Source organism: Haliaeetus albicilla, chromosome 27 (genome assembly GCF_947461875.1).
Source record: "Haliaeetus albicilla chromosome 27, bHalAlb1.1, whole genome shotgun sequence".
In the NCBI taxonomy this organism is placed as follows: domain Eukaryota; kingdom Metazoa; phylum Chordata; class Aves; order Accipitriformes; family Accipitridae; genus Haliaeetus; species Haliaeetus albicilla.
Window position 1 is genome coordinate 14,705,795 of NC_091509.1, and position 12,859 is coordinate 14,718,653.

A 12,859-nucleotide genomic window follows, 5' to 3' on the forward strand; every position below is an offset into this window, starting at 1 on the left:
AAGAGATAAGGGATTTCTCCAGGTCAAGAAAAGTCCCTGCTTTTAGCAACATCCATGGCTGAATAAACTGCTTTTTGCTACACTGATGGTAAATTTGAGGTACTATCATGTTATCTAGAAAAGCTGCTATTCTACAAATGCCAAAACCAATCCCAGATTGTGTAGTTTTGAAGGTGCAACATTTCAGACCAGTCATACAGCTTACCTAAAGGCTTTGCCTGTCTTGTTAGAAAAACTAATTCTTCCTAAGAAAAGAACAAGGTTCTATAAGCCTCAGTGAACGCAGCATTTATCTTGGTAATTTGTAGAAGCAAGTTTTTAAATGCAGCAGAAAAGTTGATGGGGGGATCGTGCATTTAGAAAGTTTGTAAGTACAATGAAGATTATTGTTTAAGAAAAACAGTTGGAGGGATGGGTTTCTTACATCAAGATTCTTCCAGCCAAAATGCAGACTTGATACTGATGGGTTTCCTGCTCCAAGCTGAGTAAAGCCTCAGAACAACTTGAAGAGCAGTAGGTGAAAGCATGGGGTTATACTAAAAGAAGATCATTCTGTAGATGTGTTATCTGTTAAACTGTTGCCACTAACTTCTTGAACTCGCTAAATTCTGTACAAAGTAATGGAAAACCAGGAGGGGGAGCTAGTGCTTAACCAAACAGCCCTCCACTTTCAGCAAGAACCACTAGAGTTTAGATGGAGCAGGAAAACTTCCTAACAGGACAGATAAGCAAAACAAATTTGTCACTTTAAGCAGCTATGCTGCACTGAAGGAATACTCCACAATACTGCTAGCTGTTCCGACAGACAAGCAGAAAGAGAATGCAAGTCCCCCCCAAAGAGATCTTAAGCTCAACATTCATCAGCTACTGTACAATAAGCCTAAAAGCAGGTTTTACTAAGAACCACCCCAGTAGCACATCATAAATAGTAAAAGAAGAAAGAAACTTGAGCATCTTTGAACATGTATCACTCAAATTCAGACTGCAAAACCTGGACTCTGGGAATTTTAGTGCTTGATGGAAAATCCAAAACAAGGCCTGGTTTAAAAAAATTTATTTTACAAAAATTAAAAACAAGTAGTATTTACAAGCATTTTAAATACCAGCTCTAAACCTTAACTCCTAATGATGGATTGTTTAAGCTTGTTTAAAATGAAAGACAAAGAAGTCTTAAAATTAAGTAAGTTTGCCATGTCCAAAAGGGTTTTTTTTTTCTTGAAGAAATGTCATTACAGAGCTGTTGGGGAAAAAAAAGATACTTCAGAATAGCTCATTTTTTAAAAAGTCAGAATCCCAAGTTGTTCTTCCATCCTCTAACTACTTTTCAGATGTTTATAATGAAGAGAAATGGAGCTGTTTTGTCTGTTGTTAAACATGTAGTAAAATCAGGGGCTGAAGAAGCATGGGGGAGAAGAAGAACAAATACTTATCCATCTGCTGAACTACTTGTGTTGCAAGAAGAATAAAATCTGTAGGTTAAGTTGAAGAAAACTGAAGTCAGAGTATTGGTCCAATCCCCTGCCAAAGTTGAATTTTTATGCCTCTTAATGTATTTCCAGAACAGTTTATTAATACCCATAAGAACTAAGCTGAGGCTCGGTATAGGTCAAACCTGTACCATACAGACTTAGAAACTCTGGAGAGCTGATCAAATCAGCTCCAGTAATATCCATTCCCCCTGTTGTTAAAGCAAATCTCTGAATATTTTTAGCTGCAAGGATCATTTTTAATGTCATCCATTCCCAAACCTCTGCAGTGATCAAAGGGAGCAATTTCCACAGACTACACAAAGATAAAATAAGCAAAACATGAGGTGAAGCAGTCACCCTCACAACATGCAGAAGTTTTAAAATTAGCTTTATAAAGCACAATTTGCAAATTTGTGTGCATGTCTGTGTCCATTTTTACTGTATTTCCAGACCCTTAGCTCTACTGAATATTCTATCATTAAGTCTTCCTTGCAGATTCTGTACAGTATAAAGAGGAAAAAACCAGAGGTATACACAGTAGATTCTGTCTTTTGCCCTTGGTATTAAAAAGATAGCAAACCACAAATGCTGGCATTAGGAATTCAGTCAACTCTCTTCTTTAGGGTTTCAAATGAAGATGCAGCTCTTCAGCAAAACTGCAGGCCTTCTGCAGGCTGTATATTGTAGATGCCTTTTGTTTGAAACACTATTAGGGAAAATGGCTGAGGACAGCAGCTGCCAATATGGTAACCATGTTCTGCTGAGGGGTACCGCTTATCAGGGCTGCATGTTGTTGATAATAGCCAAAATGCTCATTTTCTCTTGGGCCGAGTCCACATCTTCATTTTGTTTCTGAGCCACTCCTGTGCCAAGGCCATACAGCCGCCCACAATACTTTGCATCATCAATTGTATCCTCAAAAAACAACTGCAGATTAAAAAAAAAAAGGGGGGGGGGGGAGAAACAGGTATTGTTTAATTGTGCGTCTACATCAGAAAGCACCCAATGCTAATTAAACAGCTCATTTGAAGTCGGCCACTTCCAAGATGCAGCGTGCGAATAAAAATAAGCACATGAAAGAGGATTAAACAGAAACCTGTGCCAGTGTCAACAACTTCTGTTATTGACAGTTTGAAGTGTGATGGCCACAAGGCTCAAAAAAACCCCAAAACAAAACAAGAAACACATTGTGCGTGTTCACATTTGTGGATAGGAATTGGAGAAAGAAGAACCATAAAGAATACTGCAGTACCTCTTTCATTCTGAAGAATGCCATTCCCGTGAGAAGAGAGTCCGATCCTGCCTGGTGTTGTCGTCCAATTCGCTGCAAATCCAGCTGATCTGCCACTTCTTGAAGGCCACCCTGCAATGAGAACACAGAAGATTTTATTTTGGAAGATCCATCTCTTACCAAAATTGCCACACTTCTCCAAAACATGAGGGCAAACACTGGCTATGATGAATTGATGCAGATTCCATCAGTACACACACACCAGCTGGGAGTGAACACAGTGGTAAATACTGTTCAAGAATGCATACTCTTCTCAAATTTAGGTAACTTGCTTCCCTGCTGCAGATACTTGAGATGACTGTGGGTACATTCATAGGTTACAAATGCTGGACCTTTCCCTCCCTTTCCTCAAACAAGGCTGTGATTCAGTAGATAAATTACTTTCAACACCGAGTGTCTACCAATTAATCGAGTCATGTAGTAGTTCATGTAGGAAGAAATACTCCACCTTGCATAGGGAGGATAGGCATGCTGCATTATAATTAACCTCCGAAATCACAGACACACAAACAGGAAGGCTACGGGAACGTCCCCTACATAATATACATATTGATAAATCTAAAACTGGGCAGACAGAATCTATTAGATACAAACTAAGTCATAGGTGCTTATGTGTGACTACTAGCTTTTATACACGTTCCAATTTTAAGACTTCATATATGCAGCAGTTCTGTCAACTGGCTTACTGTACACATACAGCGTTGATACCCATCCATGACTTGCTTGCTGGGGATGTACAAGTACCTTGAGGTTTTTGCAACTCTTCATTAAGTACTTTACATCATAGATAGATGGGAAGAAAAGGTTCAAGATATGGAAAAATTCATGTTCCTCTTCTGGTAACCTGGAATCTGTCAACAGCTTCACCATGTAGCCAAAGTCATAACCACTGAAAACAAAAACATACAGAAGCCAGATAAGCAGACAACATCTATACTCGGTCAGTACCGATACCTCATTTTTCACAAGAGTTTTACGTGCTGTAGCTTTCAAACCTTAACATTTTCTGACATTCATAAAATTCCTCTGGATCAGAGCCAGAATTCATCCTGATTATCTGTGTCAGTGTAGGATTTCTGAATGCTCCCTGGGTGCTTCTACTAACCTCTTGCGGAACAGCTAAGCCATTGGGAAGAACATACTCTCCTTCCCAACGCTGCAAGTTTCTGTAGCTATGGGCAATACGGAAAAGCAGGAAACCCTGTTGCCACCACCTCCTCCCTGAAGTCCTTTCACTTGCTACGATAGGTATCAAGGACCTGAGCCTTTGTAATAAAGTTGCTTGAAATGCCACAAGACATCTTAACTACACAGATTTCTCCCTCTGCATAAACACAAGGTGGAAGTTGAGACCACCACCAGCATTGTAAGGGAGAAGAAACAAAAACCTTACTTTACAATGCACACAAGTTACTAAGTGTAGAAATCACATTCCAACTTGGTAATAACTTCTTCCATAGAGGAAGACTGTAACAGCAAAAGGATTTGCAAGCAACGCATACACAAAATTCAGACTAGAACAAAATGAAGTGCCAAGCGTCCTTACTTGTTAAACTTGGCCTTCCTATCTTGAAACTTATTTTAAGAACTGCAGAGCTGCCAATTCTTCTCCTTAAAATCTGCGTCAATCTCCCTGGACAAAAGCAGCAGTATTTCAGTCAAAAAGAGATTTCTCACTTCACATCAGTGACCATCTCAGACCTACCTGTGGAAGGACAGCCATTTCACACTGTCACTAAGGACAACCCCAGATGTCATAAGCAACTCGGCAAAATGCAGGGTATCGATCCCCTCTTCTTCGTGCTTCTGGAACTGCAACCCAGAGCTGGCAAGGAGGTCTATGGAATCCTGAGAGTACATGTCCTCCCTGAAGGAGAAAAGCAGCTTTGTGTTCAAGGTGCTACCAAGTCAAGACTCATTTTAGAAAAATTCTCCCCACACTGTATTTAAAAAATTGGAGTGACCAGTAGGCTATCTCTGGGTTCCACATTTGTGTCTCTAAAAATTCAAATTGCATTAGTTTTAATACCACTGCTGCAGCCTCCTACAGCCATAATAAGCTATTCTGCGATCGTAACTAGTTAATAATACTGTTGCTAGTGCAAATTCCAAAGACTCCACCTCCACAGAACTGAACGATGTTTTGAAAAATGCCACTTCTGCTAGGTGAACAGAAGCACCACAGAAGACAGCACGGTGAAAAGAGTTCTCCCAAACAGGAAGACGCGCAACTCTAAAGCCCTTAGCATCATTCCTGTCTACATTTTTCTTTGTCACTTCACACCATATACCACCTTATCATCATCTCCTGCTCCATCTCTGGGAGTAAACAAAATTGCATAATACTTGGCTAAGGAAGGCAGACAGCGATGAGCAATATGTTTGGTGGAGAGCTGAGCAGGAACCTGACTTCTAGTTTGCTTCATTTGAGGGTGGGGAGGAGGGAAGGACATGACAACACACAGAGAAAAATTCATGCCAATTCGAAAATTGAGTCAAATTAAGTGATCACACTGTGAAAACCACTTCACTCTAATTTCAGTACTTTTAAGAGGCTCACAAATTTATGGAAGTAAACATTGCAACTTTGGGGTTCAAGAACTATATGATCTGCACATACTAGCTATGAATTTTTTGAATGTTTTCCAATGACAGTTCCATAAAAATACTGGTTCATTTCCTATAAATGTGGTTTTTGCCAGATAAACCCTCTCATTATTTCCAGGCAGCTCTAGTGTTAATTATGCTGAGTTTGTCTTTACAATAACAGGGAAAGGGATAATGAAACGGATAACGAAACTTGTTTCAATTGTAGCCCAGGATATTGCAGCATGGAGGAGACAAGAACAACTGCCACACTCCATTTAACAAGTTTCATTCTCCTGAACAGGTCTGATGATTACATCAATTTTTTTTTAGATCCCAGTTTATATTTTAGCATGGATCTGTAAAGAGGTATTTTCCTTTTTGCTAAAAACAGCACATCCATTTATTTTTACCAGAAAGAGATGGATTTTTATATATGTATATTTATATACATAAACTGTATAAAGTCTCAGACTATAGCATTGTTCCAGAAAAAAAGTTTAAGGCACATAAAATTATTTGGCATAGGCTATTTATCAAGGGTATTAAGGATAGGATTTTAGCATGGCTTTGACTTCCAGAAATATTGCAAACTCCTGACATGCCAAAATAGGTTCCCACATAATCTATGTTAGAAATCTGAATTTTTATTGCTCAGATGATGAACATATGGACACCTGCATTTGCCAAAGGAAAGCATCGCTTCAGCAGAAGAGAATAGGCATTATTCCCTAGCTCAAGACTCACGTAAGGTTGAATTTAAAGTTAAACTGCCAGGTGTTGATGCCGGAAGGATATTCTCCTTTCTCATTTGTGAAAGTCAGGCCCAGCTGGATAATTTTCAGAAGGTCAACATTACACCGAAGGAGCTGATACTGATAGTCTATGGAACTGCGGAATTCACCAATTGGCCTTACAACAACTCCAGGAAACTCTGTGTCCTAGGAGAGAAGGGAAAATCTTACTTCACCACTTACTCTATTAGGAGTCAGTATTATCACTCTATCAGGAGTCTATTCAGTTCCACACTTGCAGGTGTCACCACTGCATTCTATGAATTCTTCTGTAAAAATCACTTTTTTTTTCTCCTTTTCCATATTCATACAGCTTTTAAACTGCTACAAGTCAGACACTAAAAAACACTACACAATTTGTTAACTATTGCATGCGTTCATTTATTACAGGTATGTATCTCTTCTTGCAATTTTTTATTCCAAACCAAAAATGTTATAAAGTCATCCAATATGCCCTACTGTATAATCTAAACATCTCCCTCTTGCAAAGGACTAACTCTCTCATTTTCCCTAAATATATTAGAATGGACTTTTTAATTTATTCAGTGTTCTTTCATCTTCTAAATACAAGTTATATTTAGCACTCTGACCATCTTCATTCAATAGTCCAGATAGTGATAACCTTCACTGTTTTTGAGGAACAGCCAATGCCTACATTAACGAAAACTACTGCCAATCAAAACAGACCTTAACAACAGAGCAACTGTCTTATTAGGTGAAGAACATTTTACTTGACCAGTGATTGTGTGCTATCTTTGCCGAAACCCAAACTTCCATACTATTTTTACTCTCCTATCAGGTTATGTAACTTCTCCTGACTAAGGCATATGCAAAAACTTTCATGAAGAATCCAGTGCTGTGTATCTGACAAAATTTATCCCTTGCCCAGGATCTTTTTGTGTCCACTCTTACAGCATAGCCACTAAAACAGGTCATAAGCACACTTCCAATGAGATCAAACAGAAGCAAGAAAGCTCATTTCCCATTGATGTAAAAAAAAAAAAAAAAAAATCACATTCACTTACACAGCTGCGCTCTACACTGAAATACTACACACTCTGCAGGGGCATGTGTTTTTATGCCACGCTTTTATTAAGGACCTTTCATATCTTGAAGTTTAGCATTCCTAAGCAAAGTTGGCATAACTTACAGTATCATAACCAAAACCAGTTATTTATGTAACTAACTGCCTCCTGCCAAACACATACAGACTTTTAAGAGCAGGAAGAGATTCCTCCCACCTGGGGGAGATTCTGGTCATCTTAAACAAAGCTTTCTGAACACATTGTCATACCTACACCTACAGCCAGAGTATTTTTCTTCCCTAAGAATCAACATCTGACCTCGTTAAACAGGAGGCAGCCCAGCTGACTGGTTGTCACCTGCAGGTCTTTTGTCCTGCAGGACCATAGCATCTTCCATAACCAAATGGAGAAAGACATTCAAAGGACAAATACACTGGTGGAAGACTAAAGATTTAAACCCTGCTGTACATCTGGCCTGTTTCATTTTTCTGTTGCACAAACAAATACATTACGAATAGCTAAATATTAAATTAATTCAGGTTTTTAAGGCAGTCTCTCCCTCTTCCCCATCTTTCACTCATTCATTCCATACTCAACACTACTTGTATTAAATTCTGGAAAGCTTCTCCTGAACTGCTTTCTGATTTTTCACCACTTAACTTCTAGCTCAGTTTGACTAGGGACAGGGGGAAATACTTTCTCACTCAAGAATCACCTTATTCCCCTACCCAAAACAATCCCTTGACTGAGGCAATTCGGTCAAGTATAAAATATTTACCATTGCTATGTAGCTGTAACTTAGAACAATCTCTCGAATCTTCCTCATCTCTTCTTCCAGATTGTTTGCCCATACTTCACAGATAACCTGGCTGTTCTCTGCAAGGGCTGCTGGCATCTTGCAGGGACCAGAGTGAAGACAGCTGATGTTGAATTCAGATGATGGTGTAGAATTGCAAGCTGTGTGATCTTACCAGTGCACTGCATTAAACAGATAAATAAATAATGCTTTATATGAAGAAAGATCTACATGTAGGAATGAATGCTCTGTTGGAGTCAGTCACGCTTCCATTTGCAGATTCAAATAGCCCATTTAAAGTTTACACCAAGTTTTTCTTGCTTTTATCACTTCCTGTAAACATGCTGAACGAGACGAAAACGTAGAGCGTCCGTTCAGGTTACGAGCACAACTAGCAGCCCAGTTACCTACGAAAAAAGTCACTCTCTCCTTCTCCTGGCATAAGCTCTGAAACTTTAGGCATAAGACATACAAGCAGGGAACCCCCACGTTTAATGTTCAGCTATTGCGACGGCTTTCAGGAACAGCAACGGCACGCTCTACAGACTGCATTTATAGGGATGAGCTCCTCTGACGTAATTCGGTAAACACCGACGTGAGGTATTTCAGCCTATGCTAACGGCAGTCCCAGCGCTGCTACCCCCGGGATAAACCGCCGCTCGTTTACCGTTTCCTGACAGAACACGGGCAAAACGACCCCCCGTCTCGGCAGCCGGGTCTCCAGCCGTGACCTGGGCCTGCCCGCCGCCGCCGCCGGGACTCACCCCAACCCGCCACGGCCCGGCCCGCCGCGGGGGGCGTCCCCCTCCCCCCGCCCGCCGACAAAAGGCCCCGCCGCCCGGAGGCGGCTCATCCCGGTCGGTGAAGCGGGAGTGACCCCCCCTTCCCCTTCCTTTTCCCTTTCCCCTTCCTCTTCCCCTTCCCCTCAGCCGGGAGGTCCCGCAGAGCGCCCGGGGCCGCCCCGCCCGCACCTGCTCGCGCGCCGCCGGGCCGGGCCCCGCCGCTCGCGCTCCGGGAGCCGGACCGCCCGGCCGCTCTAGCCCTCACTCCCCCCCGCGACTCGTCTGCTCCGGCGCTCCCCATCGCCTTCCCTGCTCTCCCCCCCCCCCCCCCCACGCTACCTGCCCGGAAGCCGGGGCCGGGCCGCTCGCCTACCGCGCAAGCGCGATACGGCCTCCGGGAGGGGCGGGACTTCCGGGTTGGCGCTTATGCTCTCGCGAGAGATATGGCAAAGCCGCAAGGGCGCGCGGCGGGTAGGTTGCTGCGCGCGCCTGTGCCGCGGCCGCGCGCTCGCTCCCGCGGAGGGGAGGGGAAAGGGAGGGGGCGGGGGGAACGCCACGCGGGGTTCTGCCCGGAGTGCGCCTGCGCAGAGCCGTTGGCCTTGTGACGGGTCGTCTTTCTCCTCCCCGCTTCCCCCCCGCCGGGACGGCTAATGGACTCGCCCGCACTCCCTGCTCTGGGCGAGGCGGGCGAGTCCAAAGTCCGCGGACGGGGGGAGGCATAAGGGAGTTAGGTGTCCTCCTGTCCCTGAGGGAAGGGGGGACTCGAGGCCGGGCGGCCATAGCCTCGGTGGACTGGCAGCATGCCGGCGTGGCCACGTCCCCTGGGACAGGGACAGCGCCAGGCCCTGCCTGAGCGTCCCCAAAAGAATTAGTGGCCGCCCTTGGCTCACCAAAGGGAGAGGAGTGGGTCACGGCAGAGACCCTTAGGCCGCGGCCTCCGTCGGGCCTGGGCTGCTGCGAGGCGGGAGCCTCCCCGCAGACCCACGGGCCTTTGCTGCGCGGCCCAGCCGTGGGCGCGCAGGGTTGCCGAGCGGGACGAGGGTGTGTTTTTCCAGGCCGCGACGGCAAACTGCTGCTGTCCTGGCACATGTTGCTCATATGTTGTGCTGCGTAGCAAGCTCATGACTTGAGGAAGTTCTGCCTCTTCCTGCAGAAGCTTAGAAGTCATTGTTCAAGTACCTACTATGCCTGCAAACTTGTAGGCTGACTCCTCCTGTTCCAGAAAGGCTATTTAAATTACATTAGCAACAGAAGCTTGTATCCGGTAAAGCAGCATAATGTAGCTGCTTGTGTAGCATAGCTGCCAACGCTTGCTTTGCTGGCAGGTGCTGGCGGCAGACTCTGAATGTATTTGGGAGCTCGTCTGCTAATAATTAAGCTTAGATGGTATTTCCTTTCTTTTAGACTGCCAGCCTGCTGGACAGGGTTGCATCTGTTATAAAATACTGCAGTTCTGGTACCGTTGCAGAATTGTTACCTGCCCACCATTTGGGAGTCTTTCCTCTCGCTGAATCTCAGCTACTTGCCTATCATTTTGATACAAGTGTCTGGAAAAACAAATCTTGGTATCTTGTGCACTTCAGACACAGTTCAGCGTCTCAGGTTTAATGTTCATACCTCAGCAGAAATGTAACTTTTAGAAAAGAAGAGGGTTTTCCAAGTACTGCTCTCTATCAAGTGACCTTGGTGCTGTCAGCGCCTTATGACATCCCATTATTGAATGTCACTTTGATTCAAAGTTTATCTTCATAGATGATAGATAGTTACCATTTTGCCTCCTCAGCTCTGCAGTCTCTTGTATTGCGTAATTTATATATTATGCAATATGCTAGATTGGCAGAAAGTAATCACCTTTTTTTCCCATGTTCACCTGCGTTTGGGATTTCATGCAAGAAAACATACATTGTTACCAGGTAAATATAGCAGGTTAGATTACAGCACTCTGTAAATAAAAGGTTAGATTTTTTTTCCTAAAGAGTTCAGAGTAAAATAAATACATCATTTTTCTTGTTCAGAAACCCAGTGCTTGAAGGTATGTTGAAGGCAGGGAAAAAGGGAGGATGAATCTTCTCAGGACACCAAAAATATGTATGCCTTGCTACTCAAAAAATATATTGCAGGAAATAATACCTTGTGATAAATTGAGCTGGAAACATATTTTGCTTAAGGAGATCAGAATTTGTTTTTTCAATCATGGCTAATTTTGATCATGGCTAATAAAGATGAAGAATAGCTGGAAAAGGCACCCTGCTCTTTTTAGAAGTCCCATAGTTCTTCTATTTGGAAGTTACCAAGCTTTCTTCCAGGTCCAGCACTCCAGAGCAGATTCTTGAAGACTCCTCACACCCTCTATATGCTTCCGTTAAGACCAGAGTAAAAAAACAGTCTGTGTGTGCAGACTGTCTACATCATAAGGTGGAACAAAGGGCTTTAGTTCAACATTGTCACATTAGTCAGCTTGAGCTGCATGTCCTGGATCGTGCCCTGTTGAAACCGTTGCGCGTTTTCTTTAGAGCTTAGTAACAGCACCACAAATAGTAGAAAAGATGCAACTATTGCTGAACATGTTTGAACCGTAACAACAAGGCCATCATTTCCACTTTCCTAACCCTTCCATTGCTCCACAGATGCTTCCAAAGTGTACCGCTGCCATACTAGGTGGTGGCACACATGTGCCCTGGCAGGTGGTTAGAAATATAGTTCAGAGTGCAGGGAATTAATGATTAGGTGAGGTACGCTAATTTCTATTTGACGTTAGAGGAACTATCAGTGTGGGTTTGCACAATCCTGAAAGATAACTCAGTTTTTCTCCTTCTAATGTTGTTTTCAAATAGCGAAACAAACAGCGACTATTACAAAAACTGTGGAGAGTGAACAAAGAGAGGCTATTTTATGAATTGTCTGATCAAAAACTCCTTCTGCTGAGAAGAAATCGGACTTCTTGCATGCCTCAGCAAAGATTGCACTAATGTTGGAGGGTTTCTAGTGAAGACGCCAGTGCAGGGCACAGGCTAGCCAACAGATAGAAGCAGCTTTTAGATTACTGCCAACCTGCGCTAGGTACAGACTTGCAGCAGAAGGTAAATTACATTTACATCCTTATGACTAATATGCTGAGCTGTTTATTCCTAGTGGGTATAAATATTTCAGAGATAACCCATGTCAGAATTGAACAGCAGTTAAAAAGAAACACTGAAGTCTGTGAAATTCACTGGCTTATCACCTACTTTTGGCTATTGGATGAACAGTCCACCTAGTGCAAGCTCAAGTCCAAATAAAGATCAGCTCAGGATGATATTCATGTGGTACTCCTCTCTTGAAATGGCAATTTCCACTTCCTCCTCTGCATGTGTGTAAATAGTTTGAAGGAATCACATTTCTCCCTGTCGAGTCTGCTGTCTATGATAAATAACAATTAGTAGCAACAGCTAAGAATTACAAACTCTTTCCCTGGTAGGGAATAGTTAGGATTAGTCAAGAGAAAGTGTCAATGTCTTAAATCTGAAATGAAACAACAGCGAATGTTTACTACACTAAGAGGACAAACAGCGCCAGGTCAGGAGGGGAGTTCTGGGAATACTCTCCTTCCAGAAAAAAAGTTAATTGATAAAAATACAGATGTAGTGGTAGGTACAAGAAACCAGGTGCAGACAACGAGGCGCCATCACTATTCATGCTTGCAGATCTCTCTGCAGCCGTAGCTGCTGCTAGCTTGAAGATGTTGCTTACCAAACACGAGCACGTGTTGCTTCACCTGTGAGTGGCCATACAAGGCTAACTGTGAGGCAGAGGTGATATTCCTTGTTTTTCTTGTGTGGAAAAAATAAATCTTGAAAGTTATGGTGAGTAACGCCCTCAATTCTCAGAACTGAGTTCATAATAGGGCACTGCATATTAGGTAAGTAACACAGATTTGGGCCACATTTGCATAATAAAGAGCAATGCTACTGCAAATTACATCTTGCTCTCTGCAGTACCATAATTAGAGACTTTATGGTCTGTAAACATTACATTTAAAGACAACTGAGCCCAAGCACATGCTAACCTATTTGCATCTTGTCCGTAGCTGGAACCAATACCTGCAACTGGTTGAGGACAGTATGTAGCAACAGCATT

At 43.0% G+C, this 12,859-nt stretch overlaps 1 protein-coding gene across 3 annotated transcripts; it reads right to left on the reverse strand.

Moving 5' to 3' along the window:
- Window positions 1-1,037: 1,037 nt before the first annotated feature.
- On the reverse strand, window positions 1,038-9,187 carry CNOT8 (CCR4-NOT transcription complex subunit 8). Of its 3 annotated transcripts, none has more exons than XM_069772411.1 (7): window positions 9,083-9,187; window positions 7,944-8,143; window positions 6,094-6,287; window positions 4,466-4,627; window positions 3,505-3,649; window positions 2,722-2,832; window positions 1,038-2,396 (listed from the first exon to the last, which is right to left on the reverse strand). In XM_069772411.1, the coding sequence occupies exons 2-7, from the start codon at window positions 8,058-8,060 to the stop codon at window positions 2,247-2,249; spliced, it is 879 nt and encodes a 292-aa protein (XP_069628512.1). In that variant the 5' UTR covers window positions 8,061-8,143; window positions 9,083-9,187; the 3' UTR covers window positions 1,038-2,246. The 3 variants fall into 3 exon arrangements, with proteins under 3 accessions (XP_069628512.1, XP_069628511.1, XP_069628513.1); XM_069772410.1 differs by lacking the exon at window positions 9,083-9,187 and adding an exon at window positions 8,933-9,061; XM_069772412.1 differs by lacking the exon at window positions 9,083-9,187 and adding an exon at window positions 8,629-8,756.
- Window positions 9,188-12,859: the final 3,672 nt, after the last annotated feature.

What these genes read in the sequence shown, in the direction of transcription:
- CNOT8 (XM_069772411.1), bottom strand. Translation starts at nt 8,060, where the DNA reads ATGCCAGCAGCCCTTGCAGAGAACAGCCAGGTTATCTGTGAAGTATGG. An exon ending in GTTACAGCTACATAGCAATG is followed by an intron (nt 6,288 to 7,943) that starts GTAAATATTTTA and finishes CTTCTCTCCTAG; the next exon opens with GACACAGAGTTTCCTGGAGT. An exon ending in AACTTTAAATTCAACCTTAC is followed by an intron (nt 4,628 to 6,093) that starts GTGAGTCTTGAG and finishes TTTCTCCTTCAG; the next exon opens with GGAGGACATGTACTCTCAGG.